Consider the following 22,788-nt stretch of genomic DNA (forward strand, 5'->3'; position numbering starts at 1 on the left):
GCAAAAGAAAAACAAATTTGAAGGAAAAATTAAAAATTTGCTATTTTCAGTTAAATTGCTACCGATTTTCGCAATATAACCGTTCTTTATAAAGTACAACTTAAAGCCGCCTGCAGACTCTGCAGTCTGCACTATTGGGAGAGCGGCACTGGTTCAGTATAGTTATACGAAGAACAAGGTATAGCACGCAGAAATATTCTCGGCGCTACTGCAGTCTATAGCGCTAATATTATTTATGTATCGCGTGGCATGATGTGGCATCCCGACTTAGCTATCAGTTAAGGCCAATGTCAAAGCGTTGTCGGGAGTGTTTAGCTTCGCCGGCTCTTCGACATGAGCTCACACTGGATCACAGTCATCAGTTTATATTGTTCACTAGGCGGTCGTTTGCATGCTGCCGCTTACAGGTGCATATCCCGCCTCCTGGAGACTATGGTTATTATCGACGGCAGTTTAAGTTTAAGTTTGTGCAACTTAAATCAGTAATCACATCATCGCCGCAGGTAGCCGGTTAACGCTTGCCGTGAGCTGTGACGCCTTACTGTGAGCTGTGCCGTGAGCTGTGAGCTGTGAGCCGTGAGCTGTGCGCCGTAAGCTGTGCTGGCTGTTCTGAAAATTATTAATTTAGATTACTAATTGACTTGCAATTAGCGCGTTCAGCGTTAAACCGCAAATGAGCGATTAGAATTAGAATTCCTTTGACACGCCCACACATAGTTTACCGGTTATTGTAGTGCATCACTATGTACTCGTATATCCCTAAGCTTGCGCACCACCGGCGGAAAGAAATAAAACAACGGTGAACCAATGCGAGAAGTGGCCGCCCATCTTTTTTCCTTCCTGGCCGAAATTGCTCGCATTTTGAGTCATAAGGTTCGAATGCTGGCTGACTGGAACACCATTCGGCTTTAAGAATAATAATTTTAAAGCCGGTAATCCAGAAATATCTAGGACTTTTTGTTTCTGCACAGCTACGTTACCGTTTGCTTTGAACTAATAAAGCAAATTTAATTTTTACTCCAGTTAAATAGTTTTTCATAAGTCGCACCGTTGCATATTCGTTTGGAGATACAGGATGGATGTTGGGAATATCATGAACAACGCTGTTGGAACTGTTATAGGTACTTGTAGTAAGTAACAGTTACTAAATTTCTATATCTGACCGTAATACACTTGTAATTGTGGTTGCAAATTTGCAGTAGACATCATACAATACTAAATTCGATGTACTAACGTGCTGTAGTTCTCTTGGACAAATTTATGCCCGTTCGGAATAATTTCACCCTTTTCAGTAAATAGGTCTTGAATATCGTACTATTAAGAAAACCATGGAATACTGTATGTACGCTTAAGACCTTTACATATTCATCGTCTAGGTGTGGCAGTTATTCTCGGGGCTGCTACTGAACTGCTCGGACCGACGCATGGTTGGTGGGTGGCCGGTGGATTGCTTGCAGCGTTTACTATTGGCGGAGGACTGGCTTATTATTACCAGATTCGTAAAAATCGCAATCGTAGAGAAATGCGACAGGTGGTGAGTAACTTCAACGATTTATTTTGCTATTTTTACCCGGTTGGATGTGCTGTAATTTTTGGGAATTATCTGTACGCCACGTGGCCTACGTTTACGTTTTATTTGTGTTGTTTGCGGTACTTGTTGCATTAATTTTGAAAAACATATTTTTCTTGCGGTGTACAGGATGTGGAACAAGGTCAGCAGATTCCTCTGGATGCGCCATGAACACCCTTTCGGCAATGCCTGCGAAATTCCACACCGCTAAATAACGGATCGATTGTTTCACATTTCTGCACAACGAAATTACCATAATCAATATGGACCAATTTTGTAGCAATAAATACAAAGCAAACCCGAGTTACAGAAATGAAAGCGTAAATCAAACTACATAAAAGTTTACAGTAACAAAAGAACAACCATGTCTTCAGTCGCATTAAAAGACGAAGGAGCCCTTGCAACAATTACTCGTACAGTCGTACTCGTAGGCTCATGTGTATATCTTCCGTAAAGCAACGGGAGAGAAACAATATTCCTTGGTGCCTTACTTCGTAAAATAAAAATGAATTCGATTTTTCCATTAATACAACACGGTTCTTCAGTTAATCCGGAAGTTTCCGACCTTCCATGTATCAGTTTACACAAAGCGAGCCACGGACTTCCACGGTAAAGTTTAATCAATAGTCCGTAAAGATAGACAAGGTATCCGCGTTTGATCACAGGAATACTTCCGACGCTTGAAACTCTGCTAAATGGGCACCGAGTGCGGATTAATTTCTTTAGCCTCCGGTGGTGGGATAGCGGCGACAGCCTGCAAATCGCGGTACGTAAGTTCGTGTATGAACATATTAATCAAGAACATACTGTCATCATACTAACGATTAAACTAAATCTAATCAAAATCAAAATCATAATATGTCCAATTATCTTATCAACAACTAGACTATAAATGCAGACACATGCTAAATGAGTTTGTTTTTATCTAGAGGTGGAGTGACGGTGGACTGGGACCTGCACTTCTGGAGGAAATCGACCGCGAAGTACAGCGTAGCCGGCTACGATAAGTCGATAACTGTCTCATGTCGAGTTTTAAGGCTTTTTTTTAACGACAGCGCGAATGCATAACTTTCTTCTTTCAAAAGGAAAAAATGTTTATACTGTATTGTTTACGCTAAGCGGTAAGCCAAACATTACTTGAATACATTTTTTCGGCATCAACCGGCACACATACCAAGTAATCCCGTAAAGTTTTACACTGATTTTTAATTCAATTTAATTGCAATCAGAGCAGGTAGTCCATTTCCGGCTAGGTTGACAGTCTGGCATGGGATTTTAAACCTGGCTGAATATCAAGCTTAAGAATCAATGTCGGTAGATTAGCATCCAGTAACCAAGAATTTAGAAAAAACTGGCAGATAACAAAGCAGCTTCGGGCAGATAACAAAGCAGCTTAAAATTATCTTAACAACAGTTACAACGCTACTTAAAATAATCAAATTATTTTAAAACTTGTTTTAAATTTTGGCAAATTATTATTACACATTTCATAGTTTTCGTTTTTTAAAAATTAATATGAGATAATGGTATTTTGCCAGAAGCTTCTGTTATTAATGGTAATACAGCTTATACAAGCGATATGACAAAATTATTCTGTCCGCAAGATGGCCGGTTTCAATCGTCCCACATTAGGCTGATTGCAGGTTGCTTGAAATTAATCGTTCGCTCCACAATGTTCATTAGCTTACTGGGTACGACGGCATGGCACTTACCTATTCCCGCTCCAGCTGCATGCGTACAAGATATCCTCCTGCTTGATCGTAATACCGAACCGCTCGCTGTGACCGCAAAATATTTCAGTAGACGAAGTTCAATCCTGGGGAAAATTAGCAGGGTGATATCCAATTGTACAAAATTGGCACACAATCGTTTTCATTTCTTCCAAGCACTTCTAGAAGTGCGCAGTGTATTTTTCTGTGTATTTTTATGTATGCGTCGCGCAAATTTTACTGCAATCGTTGTAAATTACTGATGGAAATTATTTAACAAACCCGGAAACGCTGTACAATAACGTTCCAACTTGGCTAATTAAGATAAGATTGCCATAACACAATAATCATTGCCATAACACACATGCATTTTTGTTCTCCTGTAAGTGAACAACCACTGTACACATCTTTCCCGTTCACGTATCACGCTTATCGGTGCTTATAGAGACTGTCATATGGCTACACTTACTTACGATGTGACTTTTGAGCATACCGGTACGTATATAAATCCGGCTGCGCGAAAGGTCACCGCGGGGCATTCGGTGGTGGGACAAATCGTCATAGACAGTTGGCCCTGAGGACTGACTATTCGTCGTGAGACATATACCGGCATAACATATTTTGGTATTAAGGACATTTCGTCTAAATGTAAGGACAAATCGTTTTTGTAGCAAATGGTCATAGTATGAGCGTTCGCTGACATAAGGCACTCCCAAATTTTTTTGCTCCCAAAAGTCGCGCGGTCAGAAGGTCACATTTCGAAAGGTCACCGAGGCAACGACGCGTCACAAAACGAATTATCGCTGCGACGAAATAAGAGCGGCGAAATGTCCCACGGCAAAATATCCCGTGACCAATTGGGCTGTCACGATACGTCCCTTGTTCACTAAAGTATACATGAAAACAATGGTACAAAGAGTTGGCTTGATGTCACCGTGTTGATGACCTCCTGCGACCGCTGAACTCGTTCTTGACGGCTCAAGTGTAGCATCTCCTTATTCATTTACTGTGTCTCTCGATGCCTAGAAGTTCCGTTCACTCCCATGATAAAAACGATACAACGCCCACTTCGTTAAAAATAAGAAACGATGTAAAGTTTTTGAGTCATAGAAAAACAACAAAAAGGCTGAAAAGCATCTTCATTAGTAATAATATGCGGTGCTTGCACGATTATTTATCGAAATCATTATCATACCCGAAAAGTTAATTCAGAAATTCCCGATGAAAACGCACACTTTAAATGCAACGTACCACGTTACCCACGGAAGCATAAGTTAACTATGTGTACGAGTATTAGTTAAGTACTGTAACTGTATAACGAGTGAAAATAAAATAATGGTTTGCTGAAACGCCCATGTTCCACCGTTTGTCGAATCGCCCTACCACTTGCGTAAAATGTATAGACTAAAAAATACAATAAGCTAGCCTTTGTGAAGTTTAAGCCATTGCGTACTATTGTTGTCGAATCGCCCTCTGAACCGCCGTCACAACCGGACCAAATAAAGTGTGCAGTTCATTCGTTTTGAATTTCTAGTTAGGGTTTCACAGAGCAATCTGCAGGATTTTGGTGCCAGAGAACGGGAAACATCTTCACTCCGCAAATGCTGCACTTTAAACTAAGTCTTTATTTTTACATAGTTGTCCAAATTTTCCACCGAAGAACTGCATTTTTAAACATTTCTAGCTTGCTGTTCACTGGCTACTTCGATGACCACCGAAACATTTAACGATTTCTTGTGTGGTTTTATGAAATTCTTGACATTTCATATACAATGTATACCTAGTTTTATTGTTACAGTAGCACCATAGAGACAGCGGTATTGTTCGTTGTACTCTATGACAGCACCTTGCTGGCACACCCAACGCTGACATCCGTATGACTCCGGGAAAGCGCTGACAAGTCTGACGAGTGAAGAGCGTTTTGGCCACGCCCGATGCTTGCCCGCTAATGACGTGAGTGCACCGGACAATTCATCAGTCAATCAGAATCTAGCTTTAAAGATGGTTTCTAGCAGCTCTCACCAGACGAGCGAACCGGTTCTGATGACTTGACAGAAGGTTAATAGTGCACTATCGGATCGATCCGGTCAGCAGAAAATCGTCAAGTTTTCGGTCAACCATACGAGTATAAGTACTGGTCAGCAAATTGTCGATCTGTCTTCAGGACCATATTCTCTTTGCAATAGTTACAGTACATGTATTTGTATAATTATTATGTTACTGTATTTTGGTGTTTATAAAGCTTACGCTTTCAGTTTCTATCCTGCGTCGACTTGTTACCGTTCAAAAGGTTAGCAAGTCGAGGCATCCGGCGGACGTTAGGGCCTTTGAGCCGTCCAGTTAAAACGTCCGTCCCCGCAAATATTTTCCCTACCAGTGCTTTTTGCATTTCCGATCCTAAGCAAGAGGGACGAGTGTGAATTCATATCCGGATGTTTTTGCCTGACCGGAATTCGTTGCCGGAAGTTTCTGCCACGGTTACATCGGCTACACCATTGTAATTTCGGTCAGCCGATCTGACGCTCCGGCGGTAAGAAGATAATGTCCTGCGTTATATACAGTGTAGGAATAAAAGGACGCATAACCTGACCCACAGCATTCCGAACGCAAGCGGCGCGTACAACTCGTGGTCAGTTGAAAATTAATAATATCCGGTTCTTCTTACGTAGCTGGCAATTTGATCGGTGCATACTGCATTGGCGCGCATACGTTAAAACCGCGTAGCCACTGCCACTGCCGCCGGAAGCGATGACTACCTGCAGTTTAAAGTCCAGACAGAGCTTTGGAATAAATTGCACTACTGTTTACTGTTAACCTCTACTAGTGGAGAGCGAATTGCTGTTATCGCTCATTACTCATCAGTAAATCATTGCCGGCAACCCTGAGCTAGTCGTGGGAGTTGATAAGCTTACCGTAAGTACTCACAATACTCGTAACGGATCGATTGTTTTGGTTCTTTGCTGAAATTGCTGTATCGTTCCGTACGTCTATAAATGTCACCGTATTCATACAGTTCCCGTTATATATACAAGAGATTAAAAAATATTCTTAAATTTACACTCTTGTGGATACCGGGAGGTTTCGCCGGTGTTGGCCAGCAAATTTCTAACAAATCTTAACTGTAAATTGATGCTGATTTTCTAGGCCATGTTTGTTTACGGTGATCACAAGCATTCCGTGTGCGCGTGTGTAGTACACGCGTGGAACGCCGTGGATGTGCTGATCGACGGACGGCTCCATCACGGCCGCGTCATCAACGTGGCGGAGACAGGGCTGATCATTGATTTCCAATGCCCTGCAGGGCGCTCGCAACTGATCGAGTACGGGACCATTTTTCGCTGTGACGACCAGAACGGCCCGCCACACAGCGCGCAGGTCCTGCTGCGCCGTCATCCCGACGGCGCCTGGATCTGGTATCCGGGAAGAGTCGTCCCCGTCGGCAGTTGCTGGCATGGCGACTATGAGTTGGTGCAAGTGCAGCGGCACTACGGCACCGTCACCGAGCTGCTCCCCCGGGAGCGGATACGCGAGACCCCCTCGGAAGCGGATTTGCGCGAGCGGCGTGTGGAGGTGGGGGATTTTGTCGTCCGCTCGAGTCCGCTGCCCGTCGCGCATATGTTCAGCGCATCCCTGCCGTTCGGACGGATCTTCGACGATGAATTCAGTCGTCGCCATAAGGTGTTGTTGACGGCCGTCCTCGGCCGTGAGATATTTTATCTGCAGCGACAAAACAGTTCTCCACTGACCATCCAGCAGGTGGCGGACATTTGTCGTACGGCGAGAACGATCGACCAATCGCGGCCAACGCTTTCATCACGAGAGGTTGTCGTTGACACCCGCATGCGGCTGCCCACTGAGTTGTTGGTGGAGATCTTCCAGTCGCTGGACTCCATCCACCGAGTCCGTTGTCGGCGTGTCTGTCTACTGTGGAACATTCTTCTCACCACGGAAGCACACTTCCCGGATGTCTGGGTGTCCGGCAGCGACGAAACACACGGCATGTACGGGGTGGTGGCATGTTTGCTGAAATGCCTTACCAGCGCCCCCAAGGTGGTGCTGCTGAGCAGATTGCCGCTGCAGGACAGCCGACAACTGTCCGCCCCTATCCGCTACATCTTGCAACCCCATCGCCTGCCAGTGCTGGTGTTGTACGACTGCGCTTTCAGCGAAGCGCTGGATCGTATCAAGGAGGTGGTAGGTAGCGCGACGGAACTGAACGCGCATTGTGCACGCGACAAAGTGGTGTGGAAGAATTAATGTCGTTTGTCGGATGGCAGTCTGACAGTGCTGATACCGCGGCACTCCTTCCGCGTCCAGTCGCGCCTGCAATTGGAAAAGGAGATGTGGGATGTGGTGGAGCGGAATCTGGTACTGCAGAAGACGCTGGATCGGCAGGCCGTGGCGGACTGCATCGCTGCATGCGTTCTGCGCCTGCAGAGAGATCGGTATGATGAGCAAGCTCAACTGATTTCAAGAGTAAGTCCGTACTTCTGTGGTCATGGGTATCCTACCATTTCGGCCGCATGACACTTCGGCTGCCTGATTCTTCGGCCGAACTTTTTTTCTTATGTTATTCTTAGGTTTTCTTAGGTTTCTTATATATATGTTTTCTTACGGTCGAAATGAAGGGCGGCCGAACTGTCAGGGAGCCGGTCATGGTATCAGACTGTCAGTCAGTGCATGAGACGTGGGCGACGAAAGTGACCAGTGAATGCTTGCAGGCTCTTAACCGCTATCAGAGTGTTGATCCCCGCGACTCCACCCACTACTGTGGTCGGGGATGGACGGCGTCCAATATCTCCGCTTTGGACGTTAAGCAGCTGACTACACTGACGACGGCGTATTTAAACGAACACGTTGTCAAGCTGTAAGAGGTGACCTGACCTCTTCCGAGATCCACAATTGCACCAGTTGTCTCAAATTGTGAAGTGAATTTTAATAGTTCTGAGAAAAGCAGATTGTGTGAAGAATTAAAAAAAATACTTAAGAAACTCTGGCTCGATTTAGAAGCGTTATCTTACCAAGCTAAGCATTATCGCAAGAAAATGTGCGAGCCATCCGGTTAACTACAGCATCACATATGTACGTACAAGCTTGTACTCGTAAAGCTCGAAAAAAACTGTTACCAGTAATTAATGTACAATCTAAGTAGCACAAGCTGCACAACTACCGGTGACATTTTGCTTGATTTCTTGTCAAAGAGAAAAACTGCTCACACACGCGGGCACGTCGCACTACGCCCTCGCTTTTCCTTCCTACGCCCCCTCGAAACGGTTATGTGATAACACTACCCGAAGTAATTTGTTGTAGTTGTAATTTGTACAATTTCTCGTATTTATTCGGTACTTTCAAGTTTTCAACGAGTGTTAATTCCGCGCAGGTGTATTGTTTCGTGTATAGGTTTTCGCCAAATGAAGCAAAATAAAATCTGTACACATTGGTACAATTTTAGATCCTGACAAGCACATTTTATTTGTGAAATATCTGTACAGTGCACGGGATACAACAAAGTATAGAAGTATCAAGCACACGTACATGGCAGCATGGGTTGCAGTTAGGAACAACTCATGTAATTACTAACAGGCGTAACGTGTCGATGTGCCGGTACATGGTACGAGATTTAAGTACAAGCACAAGAACTCTTACTTTCGCGTACTTTAAAGCGCTTTTCACGTCGTTTTTACATCGTTGTACATTGTGTACCAAAATTCTCATTATGGACCAGTCGTCCCCCGATCTTGCATATGAAGGCCGTTTCTACAGGTAGTAGCCACAATGATTTTTACAGTTGAAAAAAAAACAATTAAAAACTGTTTCACATTTTAAAAAAATTGTGGAATTTTCGAACAATTTGTTATGGTCGCCGATTCGCAGTACACTTACGCTCCGGCTTGAGGATACATAGGACCAGCGGTGACCTTTTCGTTTAGCTTTTGTCGACAGGTAAATTACTCAGTACATCATCGCAATTCGTTTTGCTTTATATTCTGCTGTTCTAATTGTTAAGAAATTAATGATTGCGATGGTCTATCATTTATGATCGGGCAGAACTGCCGAAGCAATGCAATCGCCTGCTTTCAACAACAGTATGTAATGTACATGTATCTGTACGAGTACATAGCCGAGAGTATCTTTACAGAGCGCTGTAAGTTTTGTCGGTACAAAAAGCTCGCATGCGGAATCGCCAAGTAAGAAACCATACCATTGTTTTAGCGACCCCCTTGAGTGAAAAACGATAATTAATTTGATGTACTCAATTTTATAATATTTTCATAGTACCGAAACGAAACCAGAGTTCACCGTTTTCCCCAGATTCTAAAGCTAAGAAAACTAACGCGCTTAATATTAACCTAACGTGTATTCACTGTATTCAGCTTAAAAGCATGGAAAAGATTGCATTGCACCATAAAAACGATTTCCCCACCATGCAGCGGGTGAATTATACCGGTGAAATTGCAAGGGAGACCGGTTAACAGTGAAACTCCGATCCTGCACCGCATTCTGTTTAATTTAAAAGTAACTTATTTTAAAAGTTAAATTTATATGGCTTTTCCCATGACGCGATTACGTATACGCCGATCTCCCCCAGCGAACCGAAAAGAAGAAGTTATGTATACAAATAACCCCGCTACAAGACGATGTATAATAAATTGACAAAAATTTAAGAAAAACTGAAATTGACGAAAAATTTCGTGAAAATTTACTACACGCACTATCGTAGCGCGTACTAGGTATTAGTAGCCCGAATAAATAGCTTTACTTTCTCTAATAATTAAAATATTACTGTTGTGTCTTATCATTGGGAACATGCAAAACTGCGCAAGCATGCCGGTACGTTAGTTGTACGTTGCCTTTAATAGCGGATACAAGCGCATGTACGATACTGCGCTGATAGAAAATCTCGCTGGATAGTACAGTACTGTATAATGGCTTTGTCAGTCCTTGAGACGATGGTATATGAAACGTACGTAATGGATCGATGTTCTTTACTGTACATGTTGCCAACCACACTTCCATTCTACGCATGTTCGTTCCTCCTCGACCTTGTCGCAGCGTCTTTCTTGATTAATGTCTAATTTCATTAGCTGTAATTTCTTCACAGCATCTCCGCGATTTCTCTCCTTATTCATCCTACTAACATGAGCCGGTAAACACCGGTGGATCGCGCCGTCTCCGCGTTATGCCGGAAGTCCCGACGCGTCTGGGCCGGACGCCGGCTCGCGCTCCGCGACTGCCGCGCGGTTGGCAGCTGCCCAACGGACGTTACCTGGCCTTCCCGGTGGTGGTGGACCCCTTCGGGAATCGCTTTTACCGCTGGCAGTGCGTCATCGCTTTGGCCGTGCTCTACAATGTCTTCGTTATTCCCGGCCGGATGGCCTTCCAACAACTGCGCGAGCCCCATCTGGACACCATGTGGATGGCGCTGGATTATATCTGCGATGGGATTTATTTGATTGATATTGTCGTGCATCTGTATCTCGGTACGTAATGACCGGCAAATGCGGTCCTGACGTGCAAACCAATTGGTAGTTATTTTTAAAATGTTGCATTAAAATTAGCTAGCGTTTAATGAATTCGTTTTAGGCATCAGTTGGAAGTCTTATTTAATTTTACCAGTACTTTAATAAGGGGTTGTCATATGATTTGATTATGTTAATTTAAAATTTATGTTTATTGACTTACAATGTGCACATTATGCGCAGACAGATTAACACATCAGAGAGCTTTAGTTGTTTGGTGAAAGTATATTAAAGTTGCTGCGGTTAAAACGTTAAAGCTCGTAGCTGAATTAGAGCAATTAGACCTTAATCGTTTTTAGTAATGTACTTTTCGTGCCATTGCAGTCTTATAATATTAGTGTCGTTATTAATTTTTACATTGGCTTGCGCTTTTTGTCATTTCGATGACCTGTTAAGAAAAATTGCATTTAATGCTAAAGGTCAAGCTTTCTTACGCAGCGCTGAGAATTGTTTTGTTTAGTAGCACTGCAAAGATATTGAGGCTTGTATAACCCTTAGCAAAACGTAAAAGCACGATTTATACTGGATTTGTTCCTCTTTGTGCTTAATAATAATTACATTACTTTATTGATTTTTGTCCGGTATTACATCGTAAAAGTAAACAATGTATAATAGATAACCGTCGTGTTTGCATGTCAGTAAAGTCAGGCCCATTGTGTCTCCGTTGGTCTAATGGAAATGCCCATCTTGTATAAACTGCCTGGTTTCTTCCAGTGCAGCAAAAGGGATTAGTTTGTAAAGAGCTGGTCCGATAACATTATTAGATGCGATCTTATTGCGCGCGCCACAATGTCAATTGCTTCCTGCACCCTCCTCAACCGGCTTAAACCGCTTCAACAGCCCTACAATCCTGACCATCTTAACAATCTATCCATTTGTTTGCTTTACTCAATTACCGCTCTCCAGACGGAAGTTATTGATTTTTTTATTACACTTATACCGTTTTTTCTCCACGCAAAAAATGCAGCCGTATTTAGTTTAATTCGTTTGATAAATCGGATTAATTTACGGAAAGTGAACAGCATATGAAAACTGAGTGCATGCAATAACGAAACAATCCTTAAGAGAAACATACTCGAAATAAATCGTATGAATTTCATTTTATCAAGAGAACTAATAGAAAACTAAGAAGAATTGCAAATCAGTCAAATGCGTAAAATTTTGCATAGCGCAATTGAAAGTTATTAAAATGTCAGCGTATATGAAAATTAATAATTCAATTGAGAAAAAAATCCCGAATACTTAAATTAAATCGTTTTTATTTTACAGTATCTGGAGAAATCTATGAAAGCGATGTAGATAATTCAGAAATTAACATGCACAAAACTTACATTTTGAAAACGGTTTGGATATCCGGAATTAATGTTTTAACGATGGCGCATCTGGAATAATCACAGAAGAATTAAAATACGTACAGAAGGTACATACATAATTAAATAAAAAACAGAAAAACCACATAAAAATTTGTTTTAAAATAATTTATAAAAAATACGACCAATAATTAATAATAAAAATTCCGAAGTTTTTATAATAATTTTACATTATCAGAAGTCTAATAAATCTAAGAAAGCAGTACAATTCAGGAGTTGCAGTATACAAAATTTATATATGCCGTATGCAGTCTTTTCCCAGGAAGCTTGGTAGTAAGAAACCGCGTAAACATCGTTAATGCCGGGAATACAGTGTGATTTATTAATGGTGTTGTTGACGGCGGCGAAGCGGAAAAGAGCTGCGCGCGGGTGTTTACAGCGGCATGCGCCGCGTCGTTAGGGTAATCAGTGTGGAATAACGGTATAATTGTGCGGGATCGCTGTGGGCAGCTATGCGGTGGCTGCTGCTGTTTTCCCGGCATCCATTCCCACATGAGAAATAACCCTGCGACCGGATATGTCTTGGGAATGCGCACTGCGTGCCGATGATGATCCGATTAGTAATTAGACGGAGGGAGGGAAAGAGAGGGAGACACTACCCGGGAATCAGCCGCAACCCATTACTTAATCTCATCCCGGATAAGACAGGGAAAACAGCAGCGCAGTGCCAACAACAGTAGGAAGGCCACGCGCCGCTGGCAACCGCGCAGGAAATTAAACTGATGCACAGTTGCAGCTGACAGTTGGAATAATACCTGTCGCACGGATGAACGGGTCCCGGCTTTGTTGCGGCCTCTGACAGATTTAGCGCCGCAATTAATTCGCAGCCGGCGGCGACAGGGATACCCGCTAGCACGTGACCTTTACTCAGCACTTTCCAACGGGTTTCCGCGCAGGAATTTGAATTACCGGAACGCGCGCCTTTTCCATTAGTGATATTAATGGTTGACCTTTACCAATCTGTTGCTTATATAAGGCTATTTAGCAACACGATAAACAGCTATATTTATATTGCTGAATAATAATAATAAATTAACAAGGTTGCAAGCGCTGGTAAACTACTTGATAGTTAAAATTTAAACATTAAAACGAACAATCAACATCACACCAGCATAAGGGCCGTGAGCGGCAGCAGGCTGAAGTCAAAAAAGTGCAAAAATACGGCTTCCTCTCAGGACGAAATGAGTTCGCTGCTGTTAGATTCGAAACTTTTGGTAGTTCTGGTTTATCAGCAAAGAAACTGGTCAAAGAAGTCGGAAAGAGGGTTGAGTTACAAACAGGCGAGATTCGCAGCCACGAGTTTTAAGCGGTTTGAAAGCGGTTCGCGTTTTTAAAACAGAGCATTTCTTTAGCAATTCAAGGAGGAAATGCCGCTTTTGTTATTGGTACTGTAGAAAATGTTGTTTTTTTTAAGTGTAACTAAGCCTTGCTATTGTTATCGCTGTATTGGAAATAAATTACTGTACTGTATTCTATCAGCATCTCCGGCTACCCTTGATTTTCTCAGGGTATGGTAATAAAAAAACAATAATTTGTTCATTTAAGTAATAAGACAGCAATTTAAAAAAATGTAATAAATAATTATAAATAATAAAAAAATGTGTTACATAAATGTACTGTATTGAATATTAACTAAAAACAAAAATAAAATAAATAAATGTAAATTATATACTAAGCAATAATATAAATAAATATGAACATGTATTTATAACGCGGGGCCGTATGGGCGCCACGCGTATCCTCGACAGCGAACAGCGGTGAACCCTTATGAGGCTTTAATGCCGAATCTAATGCGCACCGTGGCGCAGCAACACCAGACTAATGAGGAAGGATCCTGCAGCCAGTGCAACTGTGCTGCAGGTCCGTCAAAACAGCGCAGTAATGTGCGGGGTGGAAATCCCCAAAAACAGCGAATAGCTACTCAGGAGGGCGGGGCGTCCCGCCCTTACACCCCTTTTGCAGGCATCGCTACGTCCTCGGAGCGAAATCTCCCAGGATTCGGAGGATCCGCACCCCACGCCGGTTCGGCTTGGGTTCCGGGTCAGTTCGGTCCGGTCGGCTCGAATCCGGTTCGGCTCGGGTTGGGTGGCGGGTCAGTTCGGTCCGGTTCGGTCCGAGGTCAGCCGTCTGGGTCAACGCATTGTCGCGCCAAATCCAGGGTCCAACCCGGAAATTGGTAAATTCCGTCGTTTCTTCAGCAGGGGAAAGGTCACGTTCTGGAGAAATTTGGGCAAGGGTTTGGGGTCTATGTGGCCCGTGACCCCTGTAAAAAAACAAAGCACGCAAATCCGCGGTGAAATCCACTGCTCCGTCCGGGGGGAGGTCGCCGTCCCAGGAAGTTCGGGCAGTGTTATGGTGGGGGAATTCTTCGGCGTGATGCTGGTGGTCGATCCGTGCCGTTGGGATCGGAGTTAGTGCTGCTGTTGGCGGTGTATCCGTTCTGGTTTCCCGCTGGTCCGGGTCGCGTTCGCCGTCGGCATCGCAGGAGGCAATTCTCGCTCCACGGCATCGCAGGAGGCGTTTCTCGCTCCGCGGCATCTCCGTCCAGTTTGGGAGGCATCCGTCGCGGGGAGGCGTCCATCTCCGTCAGTTGGGAGAGTATCCATCACGTTCCGCGTGGGGGGGGGGGGTGGGAATGTAGCTCCACACCCCGGGGTTAAATGGGGTTCATAACTCAGAGGTACTGCGGGCGCGACGAGCGCGCGCAGTTGGAAACGATAGCCAGATCTGCTACCATATAACGCGGGGCCGTATGGGCGCCACGCGTATCCTCGACAGCGAACAGCGGTGAACCCTTATGAGGCTTTAATGCCGAATCTAATGCGCACCGTGGCGCAGCAACACCAGACTAATGAGGAAGGATCCTGCAGCCAGTGCAACTGTGCTGCAGGTCCGTCAAAACAGCGCAGTAATGTGCGGGGTGGAAATCACCAAAAACAGCGAATAGCTACTCAGGAGGGCGGGGCGTCCCGCCCTTACATATTAATGAATAAAATCACTATTAACAAAATATTGTTATCCCAATTTTGTGATGCAGGGATTCCGCGGAAAGGCAATCCGGCATCCGATCTGCGCATCTCGCGGCGGGAATACTTCCGCAGCACGATGTTCAAGCTGGACGTGATCAGTATCCTCCCCACCGACGTCTTTTACACCCTGCTGGGCACCCACTTCGCGGCGCTGCGTCTCAACCGGATCTTGCGCATGCACCGCATCCACCACCTCATCGAGCGCACCCGCATCCACTTCGCCCAGGGGTTCTATTTTGGCTTCTTCCAGGTGGTCATGTACGCCATCATCTTCATCCACTTCAACGGATGCCTGTATTACGCGCTCAATTATGGGCAAGGCTTTGGGTAAATAAAGTTTCTCAGATTTCTTAGGTTTCTTAGATGTCATAGGTTTTCTTAAATAGGTTTCTCAGATGTCTTAGCATGAGTTGTGTTTGTGCGCAGCTACGATATAAATTAGCGTATCAAGGTATCCAAAATTTCTTAGATTTCTTGGGTTTCTTTAGTAAGTTTCTTAGTCTCCTTTATGTGACGTTTATAGGAACCGGTTACATAGGGCGTACGTTTATCTTAGATTTGTCAGGTTTCTTAGATCCCTTATTGTGACCTTCTGCGCAGCAGGGAACTTAAGTAGTATGTATCTTAGATTTTTTTGGTTTCTTACAATCACATTTTTATTGTGACCTTTTGCACAGTTATGATGAGTGGACCTTCCCGGTATTCACCAACATGACCAACCCGGTGACGAACGAAAGTATGGCGCAGGAAGGCAACTTCCTCAACCTGTATCTCCGCAGCTTCCAGTGGGCCATTGTCGTGCTGGCCCAGGACGTGGACGGCTTGATCTACGCCAACGTCATCGAGTGCCTGCTGCGCATCTTCGTCACGATCGAGGGCATGATGCTATTGGGCGCAGGCATCGCCATCGCCGAGCATCTGCTGGCCTCCAAGAACCGGCATCTTGAAGCCTACCAACGCCGGCTGGACGCCGTGAAGCGGTATATGGTGCTGCGACCGGTGGATAAGGCCATGCGGAAGAGGGTTCTGGGCTGGTTTAATTACGTCTGGGAACAGAAACTTTTCTCTGATGAACAGACTGATTTAGAGGTACTGTCGCCGATACTGCGGCTGGCCATTGCCAAAGCGGCGCATATGGATACCTTTCAGGTAACAACGCTGCATTTCTGCTGGCTTGATTTTCGAAAGTACTGGTTAGTTGATATTCCACTAGCGGCGCTGGTCAGTATTAAAACGTCACACGTTATTTCTAGCGCGTAAAACTTTTCCGCGGATGCGAGCCCCAAGCCTTAGAAGAACTTATCATGCGGCTGCAGCTACAATTCTACTGCCCCGGCGACCTGGTCTTCCGCAAGGGCGACCACGCCAACGAGATGTACATCGTCCGCTCCGGACTCCTCCAAGTGGTCAGCGAAGACGGGAAAGAAGTGTACGCCTCGCTCTCACAAGGCAGCGTTTTCGGGGAAGTATCCCTCCTAGGCGGACTGACCCGCTCCGAGCAGAAGCGCACCAACACCGTCCGGAGCCAATCCTACTCGGAGCTCTTTACCCTCTCCAACCAAGACTTCCATGAAGTGTTGGAGAACTATCCGCTGGCTAAGCAGGCGGTGTTGTCGCGCAGCCGGCCCGTTCGAACCGACGGCTCCCCGACAGAAGAGTTACCGCCGGCACGCACCGAGGCGGAGTCCCTGGAGACGCGGGTGGAGAAGCTGACGGGGAGGACGCCGCTGCTGCTGCACGAGATCAACGCGGCTATTGTGAGAATGGCCTCCGAGAACAACAGGCTCAAGAAGACCCTGCACCGGCTAGAGAAACTGGATAAAGTCCATGACTTTCGCTATTCTAGCGGCTAATCAGGCTAGTGTTGTTTCCACAAGTTTCTTCTAGGATATAATTTTGACGTTGATGCGGCAGTATTGAAACAATTGTATTTTTATGAACTGTTCTTGAGCAGACGAATATTGTCTAAGCGGATCACCATGTTGAGGCTGTGTGATATAACCAGGCAGCTACCAGGAACGTAGCTTGACTGCGCACAATTTACCGAACCTGGCAAAGCTGCCTCCGAACTTGATTTTGGTTGGTTATTTTTTCGTTCGTCACGGACGATGTAACTTAAAATTAGGCCTGCAATTTAGCCGCACAGTGATCTGATGTATCTCGATTCTGGTAATCGTAATCACAGCCGATTCGCGTGACCTTGCATCCTTTTCTAACCTGTACAGTTCTCTGCTATCTCGAAGTGCTGAATAAGCAATTCGAAGCTGACAAACGTTTTAATATGGACAAACAAACTATTGATAACGAAATTATTACTACAGTAAATGACTGTAGACTGGCAAGACGCGGCGGATCGATGTTAGCAGAATAAAGCACAAACTGCGGCACTGAAAAAGGCAGTTATACGAGTACGGAGTACATGTGTATGAAGAACTTGCACTAGGAAAAATTTGATACAAACTAGGAAAAAGGGGCTGTATAAATCTGTCAATTACTTTGGACGTGGGATTTAGTCTTGTCGCGAAGAACAGCCAACACTGCAAAGGATCGCTGTTGCGTTAACACTACTGGGTATTTCCGCTCGCAGATCATCCTGCTGGCCAGTTCTTCAGGAAGCCATCCACGTGCTCCGTGATAGAGTCGGATTGTCGTCCGTTGAGCGTCCAGCAGATGTTGCGGGCTTCCTCCAGGAAACCCTTTCCCAGCGCCAAGTCGGAGCGTAAGGCATGCTGCTCATGCGCCGCCAACTGGAACAAGGCCTGCGCGGCGCGCACCAAGACTTTTACGTTGCTGATGGTATTTCGGGAAGCAGGCCCTGAAAGGAAACGCCAGCACTATTATTTTATTCATGCATTTGTTTTTATTAATAATAATTATTCTTCAAGTTATTGTCATATGATAAAGAAAGTTTGAAGAGTAAATTTGGAAAATCCGGCACTGAAAGATGAAAAAAGGTCAGTGTTATCAGTTCTGCACTAACCCAGTTACTGCACGAGCAAGCATGCATTAACCCAATTACTGTACGAACAAGCGGTGCTTTACTATGATTCAGTACCGGCGATTTGGGCGCATCGGATTTAATGCTTCTTAGAATTCTCAGCGTGACTTTTATATGTGTGCATAGTTCCGGCTTAGTTAAGAGCGTTCATCTCGGACTTCTACGATTTCTGAATATGACCTTTTTGCCGGCAGCGACCACTTAAAGTACGCCGTCTGTCTTATATTTCCTAGGTTTCTTTGATTCTCTTAAGATCTGCATTTATTTCTTAAGGTCCCACTGGACGCTGTTTGTGGATATTGTAATTCATTTTCTAAGCGGCGGATCGACTGACTGGTCGACTTGAGCTCTATATGGTACTTAATACTTTTCGATGCAGAGTACGGCTGCTTTTCATCCACTGCCATCGTTTGCTGGTCACCTACCGTGCGCAGGCCGCAAAGTCCTTCAGCAGAGCCCAGGCTTCGGCGAAGCGGTCTCCTTCCATATAGCGACCGGCGACGCGCCAACCGCACACCAACCGGAAATGCGCGTCCGGATGTAGAATCCCGGCGGCGTCAAGATCCTTTAACAGCTGCTCTTCGTCAGCCGCATTCCGGCTCTTCCCTTCCTCATCCAGCTCCTCGTGGCGCGCCATGAATCCGCGCAGCTGCTCGAGGCGGTCGGCCACGACGGCACCGCACTCGGGGCACGGTTGGCGAGCGCGGCGGTCGCTAGGAATACGCTGACTGCAGCCCTGCGTGCTACAGCGCAGCGGATTCATCTCGCCTTCCTGAAAAACGCATCATATAGATGTTTTTACGGAATATGGGAATTTCGATGTTGGACCAACCTTTTCGTCGCTGCACTGCGCGCAACGACAATGGCGACAGTGTGTCAGCCAATACACATGCAGCCGCTTTGCCCGGCTGCTCATTAAGACACCACCGTTCCAGTAATCGTAGCGCAGCTGAAACAAACCAAAACCGGCTGAAATAGAATCTCATTTCATAATAAATGCATGATATTGTTAATATGATTTTACTACTATTTTAATTTTTAGTTAACGATTTCCTCTGACAATTAACCTTATTTCGGCGTCTTAGACTTCTATCGCTGTAAAAGTGGCCGCTGCCAGTCCACCACCACCAGGCTGTTTTTCTGGAATCACCACAGAATTCAATTTTTCTGTGAGAAATAAAAGGAACTAATCTCATACAACATTTTGAAGGCAATGTCGCAATTTTAGAGAAACTTTTAAAATTGTTTTTAAAAAACTTTTTCATAGATTAATAATTACAATAAATAAGCGAAATTCTACATGATTATATGGCTAATAATCACAGATGTTCATAACTTGTGGACATATATGGTTACGGCCGGTGATTACGTCAATAAATAAGTACAAATCATTTGGCTAAATAATGTCATAAAGCGATGCAAAAAGGTGTTTGGGAGTACGCGAAAGTGAACGTTTTCATGCATGTACCCGAATTTGATACCATGCATCGGGACATTTCCCAAAAAATTCCCATTACTGAGAAATAACAAAAAAACGGTGATTTATAAAAATTTTCACAGGCAGTACCCCAGTTCTAGCGAAAGCATTTTAATTCATAATATTGTTTTACAAATTTTAACGACAAATTAAATTTACAAAAGGAAATTTAATAAATATAAAACGAATTTTTAAAAATTGTGAAAGTTTTCACAAGCGCCGCTGGGTGAATTCTGGATGCAATTATGTGATGACGGATATACAAGCTTGTCCGGTAATTTCTGACGAATCAGTACAGCGAATCACACAAATTCGCTGTTACGCCCAACTTCGCATTACGGCGCCCGCCACGCCACACTGTTTAAACACGTAACTTGCACTTGGCTGGCGGGTGGCTCGGTACACGCCATATAATTTTATGAGAATAATAGTAACTGCCTGGCGGAAGGTGGCTAGAAGTGGTCGGTGCAGTAAGCGACAATCTGACTGCGGAGCGCACTTAGACAGTTCGATAAACGAAGTGAAGTGGCCATCGGTATAAGCGCAAACTTCGCGCTAGCTGTACCTTTACGTAGGAAATTACCGGACAAGCTTGTACACATAACGTGGCTTACATCAGCCCATGTGGTAAAGTTGGCGATGGGCTCCAGCGCACGGACGTGTAACCGACGGTCGGCCAGGTTGAAGTGGAGACGGGCATTGGCGTCCCAGCACACCGGCGTCATGGCGCGGTGCGGCGCCGCCGGGAAGAGGCCGGCCCCGAAGGGCACCGGGTCGTCGTCCTGTCCCAGAGCAAAGGCGTGGAAGAGAATGCGCCGGTATATGACATTGGTCTCCGACATCTGATCGGCCATCGCGGCGCGATTGGCGGGACCGCCGAATCCGGTCATTATGTTCCGCAGGGTCTGTTGCGACGGCTGCAATCTGCACACGCAAAAATAAGGCTATAAGTCTACTACGATATCCGCTATGTTTTTTTGGCAGATTTGTTATTTTTGGCAAATTGGCAGTGCGCGCTAATCGGTACCATGCTCTTTTTGCCAGTTTGCCTTTTCTTTCATCCCGGCAGTGAAACTGAATGAATGGCCAAACACGTAACAGAAAGCGCGCGATTATAGACATTGATAAAAAAATTAAAAAAAAATTGATAAAAAGATAAAAAAAAATTGACATTGATAAAAAAATGCGATTATAGACACTGATAAAAAAGGCAGGATTATAGATATTGATAAAAAAATTTATTTACGCTGATCAAATTTTATAAATCGACAGTTCGAAACGGTATAGTTAATATTATAATGCAAGCTGCTGTTTTTCGCCCAATATCTACGTAGGCGAAATCGAATTACTCTTTCCATGCAGCACATTTGTTTAACACCAAATTGTTGCAATTTAGTTAAAAAACAGTTTAATTAATTAATACAGCAATTTTCTTTTTCATATATTTTTTAAAAATTTATGCGAATTTCATGATTAAAAGCGATACTCGTGTCATAATTTCAAGCACGCGTTATTTTTCATAAATTTAATAGCAGTTAAACAGTGGAATAATAGCAGTTTAAATTCAGTTAATCAGTGGAATATAATTTTTCTTGTTGTGATTGGGGTGTATCTGTTGCGGATGATTGTTTCATTGTTTTCAGTCGAATCTGTGTATTTACTACTGATCCCCGAATTTTCAAACACTTACAGAGTACTATTACTAACATCTGCTATTTTTGTTAAATTATTTCAAGAAGTTTTACTTACTCGATGCGATATTGATCAAAGTTGGCGTCGTAGGGCAGCAGGGCGGTTAGCGTGTCCATGGCCGTCATGGGCGGAGCGCCGGCGGTGAATGCCGTTCGTTGGAAAGGCTGTTAAGAACAGCGAACGTTGCAACGGAACTTTGCGAATTACAAACAGTTCCATTACTCGTATATAGGGAGGAAAACCATATCAGTCGAACCAATAAAAAAAACTGCTGCCGTCAGGGCCCGTCACCCGGCTGGAGTGTGACCTTACGGCAATACATATGGTTAATTATATCAGGCGCGGTACATAAGCACCATGTTTATCCACAACGTAAAACTCCAGCCGGCTGACGGCAGCAGTACAGGGGTATGGTTCGAGCAGACTGCTTTTCCCCCCTATATACAGGGTAAGGGCAACTTAGACTATTAAGTATATACGTACGCTGTGGCGCAGAACAATCTTCACCAGGAGGAAGGAGATGGTCCCGCAGCCGAAATCCCGGCACCCGCGCACACGGCAGTCATGGTCCGGGCTCGGTGTCCTTTGCCCGGGAATCCGCGGCCATTCTGCGCAGCCACGGACACTCCAGCTTGTGATCGCGCTTCCAACCCGCTCGCTACGATCGCCAGATTGCAGATAACTACTCACTACCTCTGGCTACGCTACTACGTCTTAATTTTTTAAAGCGCACAACATTCAGGTCTTGTGTTTTCGTTAATATGATGTGATTGATTCCGTATTGGACTGGAACAGTATGTATGATGACACGACAATCCAATTTAGTGGCTGACTAAAATACTTTATGCAACGTTTTGCAGGTACCGTAGCTGGTTGTCGCAGTCAGCCATACTGCCATAGTACTCCGCTATGAAGCCTTGTCTTACTTGGCACGTGGTGTCGCAGTAACGGTAAAACTGGCAGACACTGCAGCGCTGCAGGTCCTCCGTCTTGCGCTCCGAAAAACAGTTGGCACAGCGCGTCTCATGGGCGCTCCAGTGGAAAGACCACACCCATGGTTCCGCTTTGACGATGAGGTCGCCGGCCGCCAGACTGCGGCGCTGGAAAGGATCGGGCAGAGCGGCGGTGGCAGCCATGTCAATACGCTCAATGGATGACTAGCAGCGTAAGCAAACCCTCTCAACTTTGCAACGAAACTGAGCAGCAAACGTGAAAGCTGGAACAAGCAGCGATACAGTATGTGACTGAATAATGTGAAGCCGTAAAAGTATTTGTACTGCAATATTGTGACTCCAGTCGTCAGTACGTCTATAAATAATCTGCACAAAACATAACGTACAGAAAATACAACCAAGAATCTATGCGTTGCTAAGTGCGACAAAACAGTTGCAGGCGAACACTGCCCAGGTACTTGCATGCACGT

General features: G+C 44.7%; 3 protein-coding genes and 1 long non-coding RNA gene across 4 annotated transcripts; 2 read left to right on the forward strand and 2 right to left on the reverse strand.

Annotated features, from left to right (window-relative positions):
* Positions 1-1,828: 1,828 nt before the first annotated feature.
* On the reverse strand, positions 1,829-3,545 carry LOC129596665 (uncharacterized). The gene is made up of 2 exons (XR_008691460.1): positions 3,283-3,545; positions 1,829-2,324 (listed from the first exon to the last, which is right to left on the reverse strand). It is a non-coding gene; the product is annotated as an uncharacterized LOC129596665 (long non-coding RNA).
* Positions 3,546-6,149: 2,604 nt separating this feature from the next.
* LOC129596657 (uncharacterized) lies at positions 6,150-8,167 on the forward strand. The gene is made up of 3 exons (XM_055493992.1): positions 6,150-6,192; positions 6,424-7,755; positions 8,001-8,167. The coding sequence occupies exon 2, from the start codon at positions 6,427-6,429 to the stop codon at positions 7,534-7,536; it is 1,110 nt and encodes a 369-aa protein (XP_055349967.1). The 5' UTR covers positions 6,150-6,192; positions 6,424-6,426; the 3' UTR covers positions 7,537-7,755; positions 8,001-8,167.
* A 2,152-nt stretch (positions 8,168-10,319) lies between these two features.
* Positions 10,320-17,578, forward strand: LOC129596606 (cyclic nucleotide-gated cation channel alpha-3-like). The gene is made up of 4 exons (XM_055493933.1): positions 10,320-10,760; positions 15,207-15,525; positions 15,876-16,347; positions 16,452-17,578. The coding sequence occupies exons 1-4, from the start codon at positions 10,460-10,462 to the stop codon at positions 17,049-17,051; spliced, it is 1,692 nt and encodes a 563-aa protein (XP_055349908.1). The 5' UTR covers positions 10,320-10,459; the 3' UTR covers positions 17,052-17,578.
* Positions 17,427-22,658, reverse strand: LOC129596607 (uncharacterized). The gene is made up of 7 exons (XM_055493934.1): positions 22,292-22,658; positions 21,849-22,023; positions 21,423-21,529; positions 20,288-20,597; positions 19,029-19,145; positions 18,622-18,968; positions 17,427-18,013 (listed from the first exon to the last, which is right to left on the reverse strand). The coding sequence occupies exons 1-7, from the start codon at positions 22,390-22,392 to the stop codon at positions 17,932-17,934; spliced, it is 1,239 nt and encodes a 412-aa protein (XP_055349909.1). The 5' UTR covers positions 22,393-22,658; the 3' UTR covers positions 17,427-17,931.
* Positions 22,659-22,788: the final 130 nt, after the last annotated feature.

The sequence above is a fragment of the Paramacrobiotus metropolitanus genome, unplaced genomic scaffold, assembly GCF_019649055.1.
Source record: "Paramacrobiotus metropolitanus isolate TYO unplaced genomic scaffold, Prichtersi_v1.0 Parri_scaffold0000093, whole genome shotgun sequence".
Classification (NCBI taxonomy): domain Eukaryota; kingdom Metazoa; phylum Tardigrada; class Eutardigrada; order Parachela; family Macrobiotidae; genus Paramacrobiotus; species Paramacrobiotus metropolitanus.

What these genes read in the sequence shown, in the direction of transcription:
- LOC129596607 (XM_055493934.1), bottom strand. Translation starts at nt 22,392, where the DNA reads ATGAGACGCGCTGTGCCAACTGTTTTTCGGAGCGCAAGACGGAGGACC. An exon ending in AGATTGTTCTGCGCCACAGC is followed by an intron (nt 21,530 to 21,848) that starts GTACGTATATAC and finishes TGTTCTTAACAG; the next exon opens with CCTTTCCAACGAACGGCATT. An exon ending in TTTGATCAATATCGCATCGA is followed by an intron (nt 20,598 to 21,422) that starts GTAAGTAAAACT and finishes TTGCGTGTGCAG; the next exon opens with ATTGCAGCCGTCGCAACAGA.
- LOC129596657 (XM_055493992.1), top strand. Translation starts at nt 6,427, where the DNA reads ATGTTTGTTTACGGTGATCACAAGCATTCCGTGTGCGCGTGTGTAGTA.
- LOC129596606 (XM_055493933.1), top strand. Translation starts at nt 10,460, where the DNA reads ATGCCGGAAGTCCCGACGCGTCTGGGCCGGACGCCGGCTCGCGCTCCG. An exon ending in AATTATGGGCAAGGCTTTGG is followed by an intron (nt 15,526 to 15,875) that starts GTAAATAAAGTT and finishes CCTTTTGCACAG; the next exon opens with TTATGATGAGTGGACCTTCC. An exon ending in CGCATATGGATACCTTTCAG is followed by an intron (nt 16,348 to 16,451) that starts GTAACAACGCTG and finishes CGTTATTTCTAG; the next exon opens with CGCGTAAAACTTTTCCGCGG.